The sequence below is a fragment of the Mytilus californianus genome, unplaced genomic scaffold (genome assembly GCF_021869535.1).
Source record: "Mytilus californianus isolate M0D057914Y unplaced genomic scaffold, xbMytCali1.0.p SCAF_7, whole genome shotgun sequence".
NCBI classification, from domain to species: domain Eukaryota; kingdom Metazoa; phylum Mollusca; class Bivalvia; order Mytilida; family Mytilidae; genus Mytilus; species Mytilus californianus.
In genome coordinates, this window is record NW_026262723.1 from 26012274 (window position 1) to 26035147 (window position 22874).

Consider the following 22874-nt stretch of genomic DNA (forward strand, 5'->3'; position numbering starts at 1 on the left):
TTTTCTATCACTAATCATTCCAGGAGAACATGGTTAAGTTCAATATAGCTGACGCACTCACGTTTACTTTGATCATGCGTTTCTGCTTGGTGGATAATACACTAAAACTTGAAGTGGGATAACCGGTTATCTACTCTATGGCAGAAATTTACCAATATACATGTATATTTGTTTTATTGTATAGTGTATTGCTTTCTTTCAATATTCACGAATTATTAGTGAAAACCAATATGTTTATAAAGTGTATTGATGAACGTGTAATGTGTAATATGAGTGTTTAAGTCTAGGTTATTTATCTAAATACATTACAATCAGGTAAATGTGAGAAAGATTATTTGGTAACACAAATTGACGTCGAGGAAAATTATTTCGTTATATGTTGTTTTAGATCTGAATGCTTTTTTATTTGGGAAATGCGGCAAATCTTTGATAGTTTCTGTTTATTTTATCGGAACTTTTACGGACTCTGATACATTTGAAGCTTGACATTCGGATATTGTGCTAACTCCTGTGTATGTTTGAATGCAGCATTGTACCTCCTATATGGCATTTGGACAATTTTGACATTGGTCTTTCCTTGTAAGAAGCAATGTTACATACAAAAATCAAGAGAGGAGAGCTGGAGTATCATATCATCCGGCCTATAATAGGACGAAATCACAGGCAATTAACTATAGAATATTTACATTTGTCAATCTACATGTATGATTGTTTGCCTGCATTTCATTTGGACTCTAACGAATAGTTCTTTCATTGGCAATCATACCGCATTTCCTTATTTTTATATTCATTGCTCAATTTGTATGCGTTCGGTAACTTATTTTCGCCAACATGCTTGTTCTCTGTAGTGCAACTGACAAATTTATATACTTACCACTTGATCTAAACTAGGAATAATCGTTATCTTCTGCTTTCCAGGTGATACCCCAAGTGTAATATGGGACATCTCCTTTAGCAAACCTTCCTCCCGCTAGCCCTGGTCGATCTCTGTTTTCGTTCCAGACATTCTCGCGATATCATACCAAAGTACAAGTATGTAATGCTTAATTATCACAACTGTATATTTTTCTTACTGTTTTTTTTCACCAATTAATCCATAAGTTCATTTTTGTTTTGTTTCCAGTAATCCTGTCTAGTTCTGCTCTCTGTAAAAACAACTCCCTCATAATGCAGGACTCCCGTCAGGATTGCTACCTTAGAATTGTTCTCTCTCAATTAAGCAGAAACACCTATAAATAGTCTAAACCACTAGTTCATTGTCTCATATGTGATATACGTAGACAGATATCTATAATATTAAACTGTTGATATATATTTAGTGCAAAAACTACATATATATATGTACTTTTTCCATGTGTAGTTATTTTCACGAATTTGGTATAACTGATGAGTATATAATTTCGCGATATGTGCTTATCACTGGTGTTGTTATGATAGTTTGACAGCTCCGTTAAGTCATGTAAGGCAATTAGGGTAAACATGCAGGTCCAGTCTTAAAACAGAACATAATTATTCCATGGTTTTTACATGAATGTAAGCTGCATTTTCATTCTCATGTATTTATTTTAGCAAAAAGATAGCGAAAGAAAAATTTTAACAAATATATATACCGCAAAAAACGTACATTTTTCAGTAGTCCGACTGTTGCAAATGTGCACGTGGTAAAAATAAGTGAAACTAGACCGTCCTACAACTAAAGTGTGTAGACTATATAAACCTTATTCGACTGGCCATGCCAATATCAGACATTTATGTACCAAAGGAACAGGACTATCGAACGCAATTAACGTGACAAAATCAGATGCCCTTTCAATTTTCAGGCAGCGGGTCGTCAGCGAGGAAAGGCCGACTGCAGCTGAAATCCTGCCGACCAAAGGGAAACTTATCCAAGTCGAGACATTTAATTATCCGACTCCTTCTGCAAACTTTTAAAAACATGAATGATAACCAGGTTTCTGTATTTAAATTGAAGTCTGATTAAAGAAAGTCGTCTAATCAAATATGTTATTCGTATTTAGAAGAAAATAAAGACTAGGTGTAGACACTTTCTTAACCCATGAGGTGTTTTAAGCAGGCTAGTATGTTCACCTACATGTATCACTAAATGAGTTGCATATTTCCAGCTGAAATTAAGATTTCTCGAGTACTCAATCAAGTTATTTCTCCTAAAGATCCATCAATCTAGATATTAGTAAAGACAACCACAGACAAAATAAATTATCAACATGTAGCCCGTACATAAACATGTGGTTAGATTACATTTTGTATACTTTGTTGATGATCTCCACCTTTTCCTTTCTTATCTTTTTTAGATACATTTAAGATGGTACACACAAAAATTAAAGAATGTTGTATGATTGACATATCTGCACAGCTCCAAAACAAATCGTAAAGGAAACACTTAACAATATAAGACACACTTTACTATATAAAGGCTTTATGTACTTATATGAATAGATCAAAACAGGAAGCCAAAATATTTGATGTAATGAACTCATGATGTCATACACACTAGTATCGGTTGTGGTATTCAAGATATGACTTATACAGTAATGTTATAGACAATACTGGGAGATGCAAACTTGCGGAATGGCAGCATCAAACCTGCACATAAATGCAACATGTTCAATGCAGAAAGTATTGAAAGATTAACAAGTCATGCTTTATTAACTATAAATACAAACTCAATAACCAAACATCATTTTTATTAATGGAACAACACCAGAAAATAAGATTAATTTCCAGTTGCACAATATATCAGAATTCATAAACGAAAAAGCAGCTTGGCGCTCAGTATAAAAAAACATAATTAATCATTTAAAATTTTTTTTATCTAAAAAAAAGAAAAACAAAAGGCTTACCAAAAAAATTAATTTACATTGACTCCCAGTTTTTGCTTTTTTCAAAATTTTAAATTATACAATTTAAGCGTCACTCTCATCTATTTCATCAATAGGTGTTGCTAAAGAACAAATTTTAGAATTGCTTCTAGATCCTCTTAAATCGAGTTCAATACCAAATGACATTTTATGTGTTTTTATTGAAAGCATATGCAAGAGTCTTTCTCTTAAAGACAATCTTCTGTCGTCTGGCTCGTCATAAATGTGTGTACTTTTAACGTTTATTCTCTCTGAAAATGGTAAAACCGGAAATGCACTGTCAGTCTTTCTAAATTCGGACTCATCTTTGTTGGAATCGACGGAAGAATTCTCTACGTTTATACTTATATTACTTTGATTTTCCTCCTCAGAATCGAATACAAACTGTTGATTGTTCAATTGTGTTTTCCAAGCATCACAATAATTACTCGCTCGGCATTTTAATTCTACACTGTCAGATCCTGATGCGCGCCTTTTGATTAAGTATTTGCGCATGTTTTGACCTTTTTGTACAACGCTTTTGGTAATCTGAGAAAAAAATTTGTTGACTTTTGACGTTTCCGTGTCCCACGGCTGATCAAAAACAGTGACCACATTAGCTCTGACATGGTCGTATTCACTGTTGTCTGCAAAACGAGCTGCTGTTTCAGACCGCAACGTGAAGTCGAGATGCTGATATTCACAACTGTTTTCTGCCTTTTGGGAATTTGTATTTTGACAAGTATTGGTCGCACAGAAACGCGGTCCTTCTGTTTCATTAGAAGTTAATGCTTTATCTATAGGATCGGAATAGATGTCAGCCAGTACAGCGGTAGATCTGGTCGGCCGTGGAGGTCCTTCCATTGCCATGACAATATTGTCTTCACACTTTGAAATAGGAAATGTATATGTTCCCCTATATGAAATAAATTGAAGACTTATCTATGTTAATTTTTAATTGTCGTTTTATTATTTATGCCATTTGGTTATAGAAGCATAAAGAAATAGCTTACTTTAAGTATAAGATTTGCTTATTGTGAGATTCGTATAGTATGCTGTAATTATTTATATATTTTCCTTTGGTCCGCGTCCTGAACAGGCATAACTTATTTGCCACTGGATATAAGCAACCAACAATCGATCAATCGTATGGTCTGTATGGTTAGTTGTCTCATTAACAAACTCTAACACACAAATAACAAAGTAAAGAAAGTGCAAAACCTGATGATACATTTGTTCGACACCAAGCCCTATATACTTTTAAGAACAGTTGCGTCATAGATGTTAAAATTTAGATATAATTATTACTGCGCTAGAGGAAACGAGCTATTACAATGTTAAGAACAAACCAAAAATAAAGCATCGTGCAAAGTACCTTCATTGATAAATTTGCAAAGGAAAATAAGACTTTATATGTCCGAATAAATTTACATCGAATACGGTTGCTGACCTCTAAATTTCATTTGGTAATGTATTTAAAACGCATTTTTTTCACATTAATTGAAAATTCTTACGTCAATGAACGTCTTTAATTCGGGATATTTTGATAAGCCAGCTTTCAGAGCAACATGCATTAGTTTTTATGCATACCTCTTTGGTTTGTAAACACAGCAAGTTACAGTTGCAATTAAAATTACCAAACCTGACACACTCACAGCAACGCCTGTAAGAGATAATCATAGTGTGCTGTAATTATTCATATATTTTATTTTGGTTCGCGTCCTGAACAGGCATAACTTATTTATCACTGGATATAAGCAACCAGCAATCGATCAATCGTTTGGTCTGTATGGTTAGTTGTCTCATTAACAAACTCCACTTGAAACTGGTTTCGATCCAAAAAAAATACTAATTGTAGTTAAAATACACCTGTGACATAAATCTTTTGTTCAAACTCTACATTATTTTTCAGGAATGGACAGTTATTTTCTATTGTTCATCTTCACTCATCCGGACGTGTTGCCCTTTGGATATTTTACCTATGGGAATAATTCTAAAGGACGAAACGCGATATTGAATGAAGATGAAAACTAACTAAAATACAATGTAGCTGATATTCGTTTTTTTTAAAAATTGGATCGTAGTAATACAATGAACACCAAATATCTCATTATTGATAAACAGCTTTTATTTGCGAGTAGTAATTCCATCGTATAATATATAGTATCGTATTCACTAAAATTCCACAATATTATACACGATTTGTTTCCCTATGTAAATCTTGACTGAATTTCTGTGACGAATAGTATCCGATCGGGTAAAAACGAATATTTTCCATTGAGTGCCATTCCTCTTCTGTGCATCTACAAAATATCAAATGTTTTAACTCAGTTGAATTCTTTTATGATATTGAACACATGAACATCATTTAATAAGGAAAATTAGAGAAAAGTATATTTCACTTAAAGATTTGCTTTAATTTTGATTTAATTTTACCGTTCACGATATCAATTCCTTGAAATTTGAAGTGCTGTATTTTGATTTTGTACAGCAACATTTCCTTTGTTTCATTTTAATATGTACATTAAAAACAGAAAAATACTCGGATAGTTTCTACAATAATATTGTTGTTTAATAGAATAAAAAGTACAAGAAACTGAATTGGTCAACAAGTTTTCTCGATTGAATTGTTTCATATTTTTCATGTCGCTCCCTTTTATAGCCGACTATACGGTATGGGTTTTTCTCACTGTTGATGGCCCTACGGTTGCCTATAATTGTTTACATCCACTTTATTTGAATTTTGGTGGATAGTTGTCTCATTGGGAATAATACCTCATCTCCTTATTTTTATATTAAAATGGCGTGTTCGGTATATTATTTGATTGTTCGTTGTTATAATGTGAATAAAGACTAATGAATAGAACTTGAGGGGTATGCATAACATTTGAATAAGGCTTGTGGTAAATATTGGGCGGGTTTTTTATATTCAATTTTGAATAGAAACGCGTAACACAATCGAATTCCTTCACTGTTGTTGTCCGGTGGCTAATAAACCAGTTATATCGGCAGCGCAAATGACGGCGTTGTTCTTGAACATGTTGAAATGTGTAAATGAAATCAAAAAGAAGTTTTCCACTAAAGTTAAAGACATACAAAACAGTATCTAGAATTGTTTTTAATCACGCGGGTTTTTTCTTTAAATTAGGGAATTTAGGGAAGAATGAAAAATATTTTCAGTGTGCCTGTATTGCTATTTTAGACTCATCTAAAAAAGCATAACATTTTGTTCGTTGTTATGAGCAAAGGGAAAGACAAAAAAGTGGTGTGATGCACGAAACACTGTTTTCTTGTTTAATTTTATTTAATCTAACAGAATTGCTTGAAATATAGAATCATATCATGTTTCAAATATGATTTATACTCGAGCACACCCTCATTAGTAAGTTAAATAACCTAGACTAGAGTGTTACATACCTGGAAATTTATTCTAGTTGTACCATTTCCTTTTTCATAGACGATTCTACATCCAAGATTTATGAAACGAAAAATACATATAATCCATTCACTTACATGCATAAATACTATTTTTTTTTCTCTCCCGAAATACCACTTAAAGACACAAATAAATATCCTTTCAATCACACTACAAGAAAGAAGTGCGTAACCAATGACTTAAAACATAAATCTGGATGAACTTTATTCAAGATTTTTTTAAAGTAATTATTCTACTGTTCATAAATACTTCGTTAAGTGATTAGATCGTCAGCTTGATCTTAAATTTAGCCTAAGGATTATTGGGTATAACACGGGGAAAATGAAAAGAAACCATTACAGAATGAAATAAAGTTCTTGAAAATGTTAACATCTGAAGATTTTTTTTTAATTTTTAAGGTGTATTTTAAGTTAGCGAAAGTCAAAATAATTGTCAATTCCTGGGAAATAATGGGCGTCGGCCCTACGGGCCTCCGCTCCATTATTTTCCAGGAATGGACAGTTAATTGGACTTTCTCTATAACTTCTACCAAATTACCACTGTAGTAAAAAAAACTTATCAATTTTACCGTTTATTTATAACAAATCGTAACTCTCTTAAAACTAAGTGTTTTTCCGTTCAACTCATTATCTTTTTTTTCAAAACACTGAAGACATTTGATATTAGAGGAAGTTGAACATTCATTGAACGTTATATAGTGTGATCAGCACAATGAATGCAGTTTTATTTAAAGGCAAACATGCTTCAAATTTGTTCTGCTGTTTTGAATAAAGATAAGAATTACAATGTATGGAAATACATAATGTTTTAACACGACATGTCATTAAGGTGGTACATAACCCTGCAGGGAGATAACTCTGTAAAAATAAGCTGAACGTTTTAATCACGTTCTATTGTAAGGAAATATTAAGCTTCTCAATGATCAAAATTAGTGTTTGTCAAACTGCTATATATCCAATGAAATTTTCCCGATAAAGTGTGTGGTTCAAGTTTTTTGAAATTTATATATTTTTGTCAAAGGGTCAAAGTAAATATTTTGTCAAATTTTTGACGATTAAACGAGCCAAATTAATTTTAGTCAAGGTGTTTAGTACCATCTTCAATAATTTTGACACCAATTGCTTTCAAATGAAATAAAAGTGATATATACACTTGTATATTTAGTACCTATCTGCAGAGCAAAGACTGAAAGAAATGTGGCATCAGTTGCATTAGTTTTATATTTAGACGTCCAATCTACATTAGTTGATATATCCGGCCTTTCATAATTTGTTGTCATTGTAGTTATGTTGCTTTCTGTTAAATGTAGCAATTTAATGGACGTAAACTCTGAATCACTCGGTATGGTTGTGTTTGCATTATCATCGTCTTTATTTGTTACACTATTGCTGGTGTCTGAAAGTGAAGCATTGTATACGAATTTCAATATGCTTGAGTTATTTGATTATCGATTTTACCGATATTGCTACGAGTAAATAGCAACAAAGGAAAAACAAATTCATGTATGATCCAATGCACGTGTATTCTGACAGTTCTCTATAAATATCTTACATGTATGTATCAATGATTTTTTTGCAATAGAAGTAATATGTTGTTGTGGCTGTACTTTGAGAGTGTTCATTGAAAAATTGCTTTTAATTTCAGAAGTTAAACAAAACTCTTTCATGCATGATCTTTCTCAAAATGAGAATTTATAATACATCAAAATTATAAGACAATCAACATGATCAAGATAAGCTATGATTGTGCTTGCTTAAGAGTGGAAGGATCTTTGAAACTACAATGTTGGGTTAAATTATGCGTCTGGATTGTTTTATGGAGAATAGAATTTTAAAGAATGGAAACCGTTGATTAAGAAAATGAAAAAAAAAAAAGAAAAAAAAATCCAGAAACAGTTTGTAATAGATGAGATTACAGTGCAATCATTTCTTATAGATATAGGTCTCATAAGATTGATTTTAGTTCAATCAACTTCCCTTGTCTCATCTCATTCATATATGCAATAATTGTTCGATGCGTGCCAAAGAAAAAAAAGACAACCATAGAGCATATTTCTAACTTCATAACGACACAACATGTGGTTGGGTTCATTGAAGTGTAAACCTTTAACAGATCATTTTATCAAAAGTGTGTTTTAAATGTGAGTTTATACTATTGTGTGTGTTATTTTGATTTTTTTTCTTGGCACGCATTTTGTCAGTGTGCTTAAATTTGTGCTTGAGGGGTTAGATGAGCACAAGTGATCAATGTATTCTCCTTTTCTTCGACAGCTAACTTCTTTTAACCGTAAACGTACAGACTAATCCTGATTCAACTTACCAAATTGAAAATAATGGCAAAGTATATAAGATATTAGATACAAAAGACGAAGAGAATTAGTTCAATTTAATGTGTGTGATGAACTTTACATAGACGATCTACCATACAAATTCTGTCTTTTCGGCAAGACACTTTCAAGAGAAAAGTGGATCTGCCACCAGTTTAAAATACACAACTTTAACTTTAGGGGGAATCGAGTTCACAGAACAATGTTTAAACCGTAGGTTAAACAAAGATTTAAGAACGTGAAGTAATTAATAGATGTATCATTATAGAACTAATCAGAAAAACGTAGTACTTCAAATAAAATGATATAATACATGCTAAACAGTTTTATGTCAATACCTGTTTCATTAAGTACAGTACATATCAAGTCAATACACAGCAGATTAAAGTTGAAGAAACGAAGAGTATTCTTGTTTACTGCTTCTGTAAAAAATGTATTTGAACTCTTTATATTGATTGACGGACACGGAAGCTCATTTATGCATATAAGATGTAAATATGATACTGATACAACACAGTGTAAAGAATTGATGATATAAGCGTGTTATTGATTTTTATAACTACAGATAATCTAATCTGGTATTACATATGAATAGTTGCTAACGTCTACGCCATCTGGTCTCCGGTGGAGAGGTCTTACATTGGCAAGTATACCACATTTCTTTTTTTTTGTATATAGTTTAGTTATAAGAAAGACTTGTAAGCGATTGATTATGGAAAATAAAACTAATTTCTAAAGTGTGTGTTGAATCAAACGAGCGTTCAATGATTTAAGGGACAACTTACCTAGTTGACAGTCAACGTTGTTGTGTGATAACACATATTTCTTATTTGTATTTGTCCAAATGTGTACATTAGACCTAATAAAGGACGTCCAAACAAATGTATTGGTTTGTAGTTCATCATTGGTTTTCAACCATTGATCTCCAGGAAGTGAGCATTCCATACTTGATTTCATGTCACTCTTAGATATGTCACCAACTTTTTTTGTATCTAGAATGATAATTTAAAATCGTACCCTAGTATTACATTTCAGAATATTCTTGATTGCTTATTATTTTAAAATAGTTATAAGGTATCCTGTACCTTGTCTTTATTCAAAATAGTATCCCGAAAAATAAACCACATACCAAAATAGTCTAACTATATCTCAATGTATTCATGTGACTGTCTATAGAGCTATAGAGAGCAATCTTTTCGTTTCTGTATGAATTTAGTTTATTTTAAATGTTTTGGATAATCAATATGGACATTCCCGTCTTGTTCTGACCCCCAGTCGTGAAAAGGCTTGCTACACGGTTTTGAGCATTGATTAAATGGTGCAAAGCTAATAGTGAATGTGAAGGTCGTATGGTGACCTTAAGTTACATAAATTCAGGAATTGGTACATGGAGGATATTTGTTTCATTAGCAATCGTGCTATATCTCCTTATTTGTATATGTATATTAGAATAAATAGTGAAATGAAATTACCTCCTCCATCTGAGATGCAAATTGCAGTGTGCTGTTCGGAACAAGATACTGCTTTATACATTACTTTGATTTCATCTATCATTTTAGCTACCATGCAGTTTCTATCAAATATTTCTTGATCTTTTGGGTCTGGTTGAAATACTTTGAAAATAAATCAAGAAAAAGCATCAGTTTAATCACACTTGATTAAAGCTTCCGATACTTAGAATTTGTATTGCATTTTATTTTGATGTATCATTACTGTTTTCTGTAATCATCTTTTAATTAATGTACTCTGTTTAGCCAATTTATTAGAAATACCATATTTGTTGCTGAATAACAAAAAGGCATTTTTTAAACTATTTTGCACCGATATTAAAAACTCACTCAGGTCAAACATGAAAAAAATGAACTCAAATGAGTCCGGTTCCTGCTCCACCAACTCTGGAGCCGCACTAAAATTACATTAGCAAACCTTGACCAGAACTGTTCATATTTGATACAATATGTGTAAGATATAGTATGGATTGTTCACATATCAGAACAAGAGACGAACGCAAGTCATTTCTGTTCATACTGGGTAGACAGATATTTTATAATTTTAGGCTTTATAATTGATAGTCATTCTTCGAATTATGATTTTCATTTCGCTCATTAGGCAACAGCAAGTTTTCAAAATACACAATGCAATTCAAACCCTGGAACTTGACGTTAATTGTGTGAAATCTGGTTTTGTCATTAGACAATTTAAGATTGATTCAACCTTGGTATATTCTGAGATTGACAAGATATGTGTTTTATAATATAAATTATATTTTCGTTGATACTTAATTATATTCGTCGCTCATCTAAACCAACGAAAGCTACGAAAATTGGTTCCCAAGGAATAATAATGAATCCACAGTATAACAACAAGCCTAGATACATGTAAATGTGCAACTTGTCAACATCATGCACCAGTTGAGAAACAAAAACATCTAAATAATGGTACGACATTTTGTCGAAAAAAGACAAATAATTTTGGACTGGTCAATCATTTTGATTTAAATTTAAACATGTTAATAACAAATATGTGATGTCATTTTCTTTTTTTTTCTTTCTTTTTCATAGATTTTTTCAATTTCTAACTAATTTTCTCTCGGTTTACTTTTTTCCAACTTCAGATATTCAATTACATTATTAGTTGTTATAGTTGTTAACAATGCCCCTGTGTGCTACAGCAATGATTCTAATGTGCCTCCTTGTATTGTTAGCTACTAATAAGACCAGCAGCTTTTATTAGCAAACTTCTTAAACATCTATGTATTATGTGTGTTTGTTTCAATTTACAGTGATGTCATTTTTTTGTAATGACTGTCGATATTCGTATAATTAATCTAGATTTACTTTACCTTTCATCTGCTTATACACATCAAAGTACCAGTCGTCTTCTGATCCACATGTAGCATTAGTCCACTGATCAGTACATGGAGAAATACAGTTTTTACTATGGTTAATATTTGACCAATTTTGATCTTCTAAACACACGCATGTGTTCGTCTATTAAAATAAAGGATGTATATTCATATGCATGTTTCAAAATATTGAGCACTTAAAAGCGAATGGCAAAATTTTTACGTGTCTGTAAGTGACATGATGTAAGCATAATTGCTTAACTAATATGATCATTCCGTTGTTTGGATAATAAAATATTAATTTATAATATAGTAAAGTATTAAAAGATTTAGGTAAGGTAGCAACCCAATAAATGCAAATGAATACATGTTTGAAAAAACAAACCAACATTAAAGTAACTAAAAATTGGCGTAGCTTCAAAATTAAACTTATCATTTTCAACTTTGCAACATCTGGTACATGGGAGAACATATTGTATTTTTTATCATAATTCATATTTTCCGGCCTATTTTGAAGTCCAATAAAAAAAAAAGAAGGTGCGCGACACATCAAAATGATCTACAGAATGAAGAGGTGGGCAGACATATATTATTTGAACGTGATGTATACTGTGAGACCAAACAATATCTTCGTATGGAGCTATATCTTCGACAACTGCAGTAAAAGGTAAGATGAACCTGAAAAGCAGTTAATCCTCCTAGATTCCCGCAGTAATGCATTAAATTTAGCGAAATCAATTTCATTTGACGAATCAGCGTAGAATGTTAACCGATTCGGTAAAAGGTCAAAGCTAGGGAACCATAATTAGTAAATTGGAAGGATTTTGGCATTTGTCAATATAACACCAGACATTTAAAAACTTAAGGTAAATGGGAAATGTGGATCGTAATTTGTCAAAAGCATTACCTATCACATGTACATGTTGAATAAATTTTAAATAAATACAACAAACGCACCTTAGATTGGAAATTCACTTTCTGTTTAAAAGGTCAACCTAGAAACTAATTTATTTTTCTTAGAAGAGTAAGATCTATCACAAGCATGGTTATTATCAACAAAACAGAGAACTTCCTAGTTTGTGATTACAAATTAGTAATTAGTTACCTAATATTTCTGAGAGCATTTGCAAAAATTCACTAAAGACACAAGGCTTATAATTTTATACAATAGATTCGCGTTTCGTCTAAACAAAACTTATCAGTGACGCTTGCATAAAAATAGCTTTAAGACCAAAGCAAGTATAACAATGAAGAGCATTAAGGAGTATACTTTCAAAATGTTTTGCTAAAATGTATTCCGTAATCTGTACCTTGGTTAGAAAATCCTTAGTATGTCGAACAATTCAAAGTGTTCTAAACAGTGAATTTAAAGACAAAAATGATCAACAATATTGCATGTCAACATAGAAATGCTGAATATTGGGCTTGTGATACCATTGAAAACGAAAATTCTACACTTTTTTATTTGCTCTCTAATTAAACACCTATCAATTCTTATCATTTTGAAGCTCTTTCGTTGTATGACCAAATTATCTAAATGACGTACAGAACTGAGGTTAATAGATTATTAAAGATGTATGAAGGAACATTGGGGCAAACAATTTTAGAAATCATTCAATACCCTTTGAGGCTTTAAAGATATTGTTTGATTTTGAATTGTGTTGTTTGATTTTGTCATAAGGATGCTACCTTAAATTTCATAATACATTTTAGTGTAGAATAATTCCGAAAACAAATAATTTCCGGATTTCCTTTCCGTCATTACCATTGGTTTCGGATTTTATTCCTACTATTACCTTCTTCTTTATGAATTGCTTTCCAGCGATGCAAAACATACACCAATTTTTTTTGTTTTAAACGGCAACAAAAAGAATCATTTGAACAATACATGAACAATAATCAAAAGTCTTACTGTATTTCGTTCTTTACATGAGCACACACATTTACTTTCCTGTTGTGATACAACCCTACACTTTTACTAATAACGATAAACAGGGCTGTCAATTCTCAACTTCATTTAACTAAACAAGCAAATAAACTAATCATATATACCAGGATTAATATTTTTTACTATCGTTTCGTCTTCAAACGACCCATCAGTGACGCTAGAATCGGAAAAAAAAGACCAAATATAGTACGAAGAGCATTGATGACCCCAAGTTCCGGAAGATTTGCAAAATACAGCTATGGTAATCTATTTTTTCCGGGGTCAAAAATCAATAGTAATTCGAAAAATTTAAAGTTTTGTAAACAGTTAATTTATAATTATGAACATGTCAATGATAATTTATGTGAACTCAGAGGTGCTAAACGTGATAACTTAAAAAAATCAAAGGCATCATTTGTAGAGCGCAAATCTGAACCATGTAGAAAAATAAAATGTTGGAAAATGGGGGCAGGTGGCAGGGGGTAGGGAGAACGGGGTTACTCGTCATTTTTTTTCACATTTTAAAGAATTATGTCAAGTTGCAGATAATACGTGACGACGGACGAAAAATTGCTTACTATATAATCCCGCTATTGTTAAAGGTGACATAAAATGAACAAGATATCATTGATTATTGGCAGACATTTCTATTATGAAACCTCGACACTTAATTAAGAAATTAGGAGATAACAAGTGACAAACATACATTCAAAAAGAGTACAGACACAATTAAGTTCTCCAGAAGGATAATCGAGTTCTGATGAATTGTCACACCTGAATAGCTGCTTACGGTAAAAGTCCGTTAGTAAGAAAACAAGAATGCCTAGTTCATTTAATTGATAGCCATAAGTTCCAAAAATAAAATCGCCCAGAATGTGACTAATAATTGCAAATACACTTAATGAAATATATCTTTTTAATATATTTTATACTGTTAAGCAAATTAAAAACAACACTTACAATTGATATATTCTGGATAATTTTACATATAAAGAAGCTTGGGTACGGATTCCAACATTGAAAATAAAACAAATAAAACAATTTGTCGAAAAAAGAATGATCCAAAACTACTTTCCCAGCCTAATGCTGCTAGAGGAATAAATTACATTTGATATGTATAGTCAGTGAACTATAAAACAGAGAGAAAGCCATGTATGTATTACAAAAAGATATTGATGTACGCAAAACAAATTTTGTCAATATTGACACAATTGACAAATTATAACCTACCTTCACACCGAAATATGAAGACGATTCACATTTCATTGAACAACGACCTGGTGAATTAGGATTCAGTTGTTCTGTTATATCAGTGTGTGCAAATGAGGAATTAGAATAACAACCTAAAGAAGAATAAAATAACAGTTACATGAAATGATATAGTGTGTATTTTCTAAATGTTTCGCAGTATTGCTGTACTGAAAAAAAAAACACAACCTGGAATCGTTAACTGCTACTTTTCTGTAATAAAAAATTTTTTACAAGTCACCTTTTCTTCTTTATCTGTTCATCCAAAAAATTATCCATGCATTTATATTTATGTTATTTTTTTTTTAATTTTGAAACAATGGTTTGATAAATTGTTTGGTAGAAACTAGATGTTTTGGAACGGCACGAATGGTCCCGCCAGCAAAAAAGGCTTGAAGCCATTTTTAGGAGTCCAAAGCCCGTAATTTCGGCAAAAAAAGGCGGAGCGGAACCACACGTAAACTCTATCTGTAATTCATCATAGTAGACTCACATACTACAATTCAGTCCAATATCATAAGACAGTGTTATACGGATCTTTTCCCTGTTTTTACTATTATGATGCCAACCAAACTGACAAGTTTATTGTGGCAACACTATAGAGATGATATATATGGACAAAATGAAAGCAATGTAGCATAGAGTGTGTGTGTGTGTGTGTGTTTGTGTGTAGGGGAGATGGGATACAATATTTGCCAAAAATTGAAGTACCTAAGACACATCCATCTTCAAAAACTTAATAAATGCAATTAAAAAATTATAAATAACCTTCATATCCCATCCAACGTGTAGAAATAAACACGTCATATCCTTCCCCGTCCTGATAAGTCGGTCCTTCATCATGGTAATTAATATGACACGGTATTGTTGTACTTTTCCCCAAAGCATTCTTGTTTCCTGAAATTTCAAAATAATTTGTCCAGTAATTGCATTACGTCTGACTTTCTAGAGTGAAATGCAAATAATGTAATCCATAATCATACATATAAAGATGAGATTAGAGTACTGAAGTTGTGATCCTTTTTTTACCTTGAATTTGTATTTTCTTGATAGTTTTATCAGATTTGAACGTTGGTATACTTCTAATGCACCTCATATGGAATAGTTCCCTCTTTGAGAAGAGCTAAATATATTGGTCAAGTAAAATGACCAAGTAATGATGGATGCAGTTGATTACACGTAGCTGGATTAATTATTTCCTTAAAGGGTTGTCAATAAAATCCTCTTGTTTTAATAACAAGCTACGTATAGATTTAAAAACGCAGATTTGGTTAACTTGTAGATAAGTTCGATTTCAACAAAATGTGTGTATTCAACGAACAAACAAATCATGCAGTTTGTATTCTCCTCTCTCATTTTTCAACGAAATAGGCCGCGATACGCTCAGTTAGGTCGGTTATGTGGAGCAATGTCATTGTATTAGAAATCTCTATCATACCCTTTTCAAAATCTTTGTTCGATTTTTTATATGTTTTACGTGTAATTCTAAATCAAACAAAGAATACAAACCTGCCTCTAGAAACAGCATCAAAACAAACGACGTTTTTGACAACATATCAACAGCCATTTTGAATTATAAAAGATTTCCCGTTGATACAAACAATACATGCAATACGGACACATTTAATAAAATACTTAACAAAACAATAGTGGATGAATATATTTTATTTAAAGCTCATTTAGGAAACACATTAACGTTCAATTGTATTCGAGATTTGTAAATATTTACCAGCGTTTTTTTTCTGACGGAGAACTTTTGTATTATATTACTTTTTAGGGTTACAATAGGAAATATAAAAATATTTCTAATGAAATGTTGAATGCGAAAACAAATATTTCGGATTTGACTTGAAAAGCTAGTTGAAATTGAATAAAATTGCTAATTATGCATACCCTTATATAACAAATACTCTGCACTTACATATGAGTTCAATGTTTTTCATTAGAACCTTCAAAACAAATATCTCCGACTTTTACCTAACACAAATATTTTTTTTTCTGCTTAAGGCATTTTTATTTATTAAGAACTCGAAATATTGAATAACAATGTTTGATCATGTGGTTTGAATAAATTCAGTGCAGTTTGTGTTATCGAAACCAATACTACTTGTATATGATAGTATTGTACGAAAACCAAATCATATCTATCAAATGTATTTGAATGTCAAATAATAAACAACATACAAAATATGTTTTAAACACCTGAAATAAGAAAGACAAAATATAGGTTAGAATATATCGACATCCAAAAAATTACATGATTGATTGATTGATTGATTGATTGATTGGTGTTTAACGCCACTTTCAGCATAATTGTTCTATTTCACGGTGATCAGTTTTTATTGGTGGAGAAAGCCAGATTGCACGGAAGGAACCACCGAACTGCGGTAGGAAAACTGACAATCCTAGTCAATTAGGATTAGAGTCGGGCGCACCGCACCTGTCACGTGCTGGAACAGATTTATGAGACATTCAGATACACGAATGATATTATATTTATTCTACACTAATTACGTGTAACGGTACTAGTTTGACTGCACTGGATTTGCATTTTGATTTTTGTATCCTTTCAGTGATCATGATAGCCATATAAATAGACATATCCACCATAAGCCGAAACCAAAATAGAAACCGGAATCGAATCCAAAAACTAAACCAATGATAGCTGAGTGGGTTGATATTCTCCTCTGTAAATCTCAGTGTGAACTCAATCAGTATTTTCATTAAAATTGTTCTTAATCTAAAATAATTAAATCGATGATTTGTTAAAATCTTCCGGAGCACATGAGTTCACCCCGGTTTTGGTTGGGTTCGTGTTGCCCAGTCTTTAGTAATCTATGTTGTATATTGTATACTGTTGTTTGTCTTTTGGTCTTTTCCCTTTTTTGACATTGCTTTGTAAGTTTAATTTTGACTTATGAGTTTGAATGTCTCTTTAAAATCTTTTGTCTCTCTTTGACTCGTCAATTCAAATGATATGTTGTTTTTTTTTTTGAAATAGTGAAGTTTAAATCAACCTCTTCTGAATATACTGGTACAAAGTATATACCATTTAATATGTCGATAAGGCAAAATAAAATTAGAAATCGAAGAGCATTGAGAACCCAAAAATCGGAATGGTTTTGCAGCTAAGATAACTATTCCTGGGCAAGAACATCCTTAGTATTTCGAAAAATTCAAAGTTTTATAAACCGTTAAGTTATAGTTATGACAATATCAAAGACAATTCATGTCAACACAGAAGTGCTGACAACGTTAACTGGTCTGGTGATACTATAATATAACCTAGAGGCTCTAAAGGCCCTATGTGGCTTACCTATGTATATGTGCATCTTCAACATTGGGCACTCTCTGACAATTTAGACTAGACAGTAATTTACGATTAAAATCTCTTTGTTGTTGATGTTGTGGTCCTGATATTTTTTCTGTTTCAGTATCTCTCTATCTTCCATAGTTTTGATTAAAACACAAAAAAGGGATATTTATAGTTGACTATACGGTATGAGCTTTTTTCATTTTTGAAGGCCGTACGGTGACCTATATTTGCTTTTATCTTCGCAACTTGAAGTCTCATGGAAAGTTGTCTCATAGGCAATATTACCAAATCTCCTTATTTTTACACATTTTTATAATGCTGCATCAATAATTTAGACATTAATAAAGACAACCACGGACGAGGGTTTGGAAATGTGACGTGCACATGAATATATGCTATTTAAAGTTTCTCTCTATTCATAATAGTTTACAAGGTAAAAGGCAAAAACATGAAAAGGTAAACATGGTTATTGAATGTCAATACCTAAAATATGGAGTCGACTGACACTTTTATCCATGTTGACGTATTTAAGATTCTTGTCTTGCTGATAATGTTTTACAAAAATGATTTATTGTACAGTTTCTCTCTATCTATTATAGTTTTCAAGATTAAAGTCAAAATTACACATAATGTTGGTTGACAACCGAAGTCATCGGACACTTTTTCAAACGAGTTACACCAATGATGTTGTTGCAAAGTTTGGTTCAAATTGGCCAAGTAGTCTCAGAGGAGAAGATTTTTGTTAAAGATAACTGACGACGGATGACGATTGACACCGATGGATGACGATGACTTACGACGGACGGTAAGTGAAGGAAAAATTTCAAACTGATGTAATGAACATATGACGTCCTACACACTAATATCGGTTGTTGTTATCTAGTTAAGATCCATACAGTAATGTTATAGATGGTGCTTGGAGAAGCAAACTTGTGCAATGACAACAAAGAACCTGAACATAATTACAACATGTTAAATGCAGAAAATATTAAATAGCTATTAAGTGATGCTTTATTATCTTTATATACACAAACACGGCTGGTAATCTACACACGCAGAACAATCGGTTCTGCAATGAAAACCGTGAGAGGATTTTCCGGTTATGCTTGAGTGGAGTAATTGTCACCGCTTCAAAAGGTATGTACATTTCTAAATCGCAATTTTCTAATTCAACTGATCAAAATATTGAAAATCGGAGAATGCTATGCTGTGGTGAATACTTTAACAAAGAGAAACATGTATCATTTATTGTTGTGCATGGAGTAAAACTCCTACAAAATCAATCGTCCCACGAGTAATTGCCGAAAAAAGTGACATTTAAATCTTGAGATGGTTCTATTAACAGACCTACAAGTTCAGATTTAGTTTTTTTTTCTGTCAACGGGATTGAATGTCGTTTTGGGCGGCGTGTACGCTGTCCGAAGTTGATAGACGTCTTAATAAATCTAAAAACTGCCAATTTTCATTATTTCATGCGTGAGGGGATTGGTTCTGATTGAGGACATCGTGAATGCGTGAGGGGAAGTGCAATCATATCTTTATATCGAAAAATGCAATAATCACTTCAAAGAAACTTTAAGGCAAGTAACTTGCATAGTTTTATTGAAGTTCATACTAAATATAAATTGACAATGGAAATGGAAATGGCTAAAACGTAAATATAAGTGGTTTAGATTTATGATTGACTATGTTTTTTTCTCATGTGCATGTATTAAGACTTTAATCTATGTTTTAGATGGATTGAACACGCCACTATTGCCTGCAGTGTGATAAGTCATAAACTCAACGTCCAAAGCCGAACTTCCATGCAAAGTTGTTACATAAAAACACACTAGACACAAAGTGCAGCTACTGTGACAAGACTTTTTCATCTAAAGATAGTAAAAGAAGTTGAAAATTCCTCCTGAAAATCATTTGTGTTACACTGAAAAGGCTTGGCTCCCATGCGGACCACAGATTCATGCCTTCTTTTATTATCTTGAGATGAAAATGTCTTGTCACAGAAGCTGCACTTTGTGTCTAGTGTGTTTTCATGTACCAGCTTTGCATGGAAGTTCAGCTTTGGACGTTGAGTTTATGACTTATCACACTGCAGGCAATGGTGGCGTGTTCAATCCATCTAAAACATAGATTAAAAGTCTTAATACATGCACACGAGAAAATCAATCATAAATCTAAAACACTTATATTTACGTTGTAGCCATTTCCATTTCCATTGTCAATTTATATATTTAGTATGAACTTCAATAAAACTATGCAAGTTACTAGCCTTTCTTTGAAGTGATTATTGCATTTTTCGATATAAAGATATGATTTCACTTCCCCTCACGCATTCACGATGTCCTCAATCAGAACCGATCCCCTCACGCATGAAATAATGAAAATTGGCAGTTTTTAGATTTATTAAGACGTCTATCAACTTCGGACAGCGTACACGCCGCCCAAAACGACATTCAATCCCGTTGACAGAAAAAAAACTAAATCTGAACTTTTAGGTCTGTTAATAGAACCATCTCAAAATTTAAATGTCACTTTTTTCGGCAATTACTCGTGGGACGATTGATTTTGTAGGAGTTTTACTCCATGCACAACAATAAACGATAAATGTGTCTCTTCGTTAAAGTATTCGCCACAGCATAGCATTCTCCGATTTTCAATACTTTGATCAGTTGAATTAGAAAATTGCGATTTAGAAATGTACATACCTTTTGAAGCGGTGACAATTACTCCACTCAAGCATAACCGGAAAATCCTCTCACGGTTTTCATTGCAGAACCGGTTGTTCTGCGTGTGTAGATTACCAGCCGTGACAAAGTAATGTTTATATAGAAATCAAAACTTATAAAACATTTGTTTTGTTTAATGGAACCATGCTAACAACACCAACAAAAAGGAAAAAAAACGTACGAAAAAACTCAAGTCAAAACACGTAAAAGTGTGATTTTATTTTATTTATTGGAATTTATATCTTGATTAGTTAAAGGAAAACAAAAATCGTTTTTGTTTCGTTGATTTCCTTTTCCGGATTACACTCGTTTCAGACTAAATTGATGAAAATACAGCGTTTTGTTCAGTGTAATACGTTGGTAAGGCTGGTATTCATGACATAATTAATCATTGGAAAATCTACACTGACTCCCAGATATATATTTTAATTCATGTATTTAAAATTAAACAATTTAAGCTACACTCTCGTTTATTTCATCAATAGGTGTTGCTAAAGAATAAATTTTAGATTTGCTTCTAGATCCTCTTAAATCGAGTTATATATTAAATGGCATTTTAAGTGGTTTTATTGAAATCATATGCAAGAGTCTTTCTCTTAAAGACATTCTCTGTCGTCTAGTTCGTCATAAATGTGTGTACTTTTAACGTTTGTTCTCTCTGAATATGGTAAAACCGGAAATGCACTGTCAGTTCTTCTAAATTCAGGCTCATCTTTGTTGGAATCGACGGTAGAATTTGCTACGTCTATACTTATATTACTTTGATTATCCACATTAGAATCGAATACGAACTGTTGATTGTTCAATTGTGTTTTCCAAGCATCACAATACTCACTTGCTCGGCATTTTAATTTTGGACTACCAGATCGTGCTGCGCGCCTTTTGATTAGGGATTTGCGCATATTTTGACCTTTTTGTACAACTCTTTTGCTAATCTGAAAAAAACAATTTGTTTACTTTAGACGTTGCCGTGTCCCACAGCTGCTCGAAAACACTGACCACATTAGCTCTGGTATGGTCGTATTCACTGTTGTCTGCAAAGCGTTTAGTTGTTTCAGATCGCAATGTGAAATTAAGATGGTGATATTCACCGTTTTCCGTCTTTTGACAATTTGTGTTTTGACAAGATTGTGATGCAGAGAAACGCGGTCCTTCCACTTCATTAGATTTGGAGGCTTTATCTATAGGATCGAAATTGTTTTCAGCCAAAACAGCACTTGATATGTTCTTAGGTGAGTGTCCTTCAACGGCCATGACAATGATTTCTTCAGACCTTAAAATGGGAAATAAAATTGAGAATGGAAATGGGGAATGTGTCAAAGAGACAACAACCTGACCATAGAGCAGAAAACAGCCAAAGGCCACCAATGGGTTTTCAATGCAGCGAGAAACATCCGCACCCGGAGGCGTCCTTCAGCTGGCCCCTTAACAAATATGTATACTAGTTCAGTGATAATGGACGTCATACAAATTATACACAGGAAACTAAAATTAAAATGATACAAGACTAACAAAGGCCAGAGGCTCCTGACTTGGGACAGGCGCAAAAATGCGGCGGGGTTAAACATGTTTTTTTAATATCTCAACCCTCCCCCTAATCCTCTAGCCAATGTAGTAAAACTCAGTATAAGAGAAGTCCGAGTCCGATGTCAGAATAGGAAACAAAAGAAAATAAACAAAATGACAATAATACATAAATAACAACAGACTACTAACAGTTACTGACATGCCAGCTCCAGACCTCAATTAAACTGATTCAAAGTTTATGTCTGCATCATATGAATATCAGGCACAATCCCTCCTGTTAGGAGTCTAGTATTATACCGTCATAAAATATATGATAAGAACATAACCTGTGTCATGCCAACAACTGTTTGTATACATGGTATATATATACATGGTATATGTTCCCCTATATAAAATAAACCAAATACTGATATATGTTAACCTTAATATGTCTTTTACTTATTTTTGTCTTTTGGTTGTGATCTTTTTGATGTATACACATATCTTACTTGTATATTTGATTTTAAAGAGTAGAAATAATGTTCAGACAAAAGAACAAATAAGTTTTATGACGTCATGCACATCCTTTACTATATTAAAAACACAAAATGAAATCGAGAAAGTATACATTGCAGCCGTCTAAATATCGACAATAGCTAAATATGATTATTGACAATTTACATTTT

At 32.4% G+C, this 22874-nt stretch overlaps 3 protein-coding genes across 6 annotated transcripts in view; all 3 read right to left on the reverse strand.

The window, feature by feature from the left end:
• LOC127708906 (uncharacterized) overlaps positions 1–22874 on the reverse strand; it is an 82081-nt gene that overhangs the window by 17550 nt on the left and 41657 nt on the right. The window lies entirely within an intron of this gene.
• The window catches only part of LOC127708907 (uncharacterized), a 46394-nt gene continuing 26168 nt past the window's right edge, over positions 2649–22874 (reverse strand). Inside the window, exon 11 of one of the 2 annotated variants that reach the window (XM_052214066.1) lies at positions 2649–3382. In XM_052214066.1, coding sequence (XP_052070026.1) covers positions 2925–3382 — 458 coding nt within the window. In that variant the 3' untranslated portion in view covers positions 2649–2924. The remainder of the gene's footprint in view (positions 3383–22874) is intronic. The other variant, XM_052214065.1, reaches the window with a different exon arrangement.
• Positions 4892–16842, reverse strand: LOC127708911 (uncharacterized). Of its 2 annotated transcripts, XM_052214076.1 has the most exons (10): positions 16150–16842; positions 15409–15537; positions 14623–14735; positions 11463–11610; positions 10093–10233; positions 9406–9612; positions 8959–9042; positions 7462–7689; positions 6276–6321; positions 4892–5161 (listed from the first exon to the last, which is right to left on the reverse strand). In XM_052214076.1, the coding sequence occupies exons 1-9, from the start codon at positions 16205–16207 to the stop codon at positions 6284–6286; spliced, it is 1146 nt and encodes a 381-aa protein (XP_052070036.1). In that variant the 5' UTR covers positions 16208–16842; the 3' UTR covers positions 4892–5161; positions 6276–6283. The 2 variants fall into 2 exon arrangements, with proteins under 2 accessions (XP_052070036.1, XP_052070037.1); XM_052214077.1 differs by lacking the exon at positions 4892–5161 and having other exon boundaries at positions 6003–6321.

Excerpts from the sequence above, each read along its gene's own strand:
- LOC127708911 (XM_052214076.1), bottom strand. The coding sequence starts at position 16,207 with ATGGCTGTTGATATGTTGTCAAAAACGTCGTTTGTTTTGATGCTGTTT. Across the intron at positions 14,736-15,408 it reads ACGTTGGATGGGATATGAAG|GTTGTTATTCTAATTCCTCA; the intron begins GTTATTTATAAT and ends ATTCTTCTTTAG. Across the intron at positions 6,322-7,461 it reads AGTCTTTGCTCTGCAGATAG|AATCGTCTATGAAAAAGGAA; the intron begins GTACTAAATATA and ends TCTTGGATGTAG.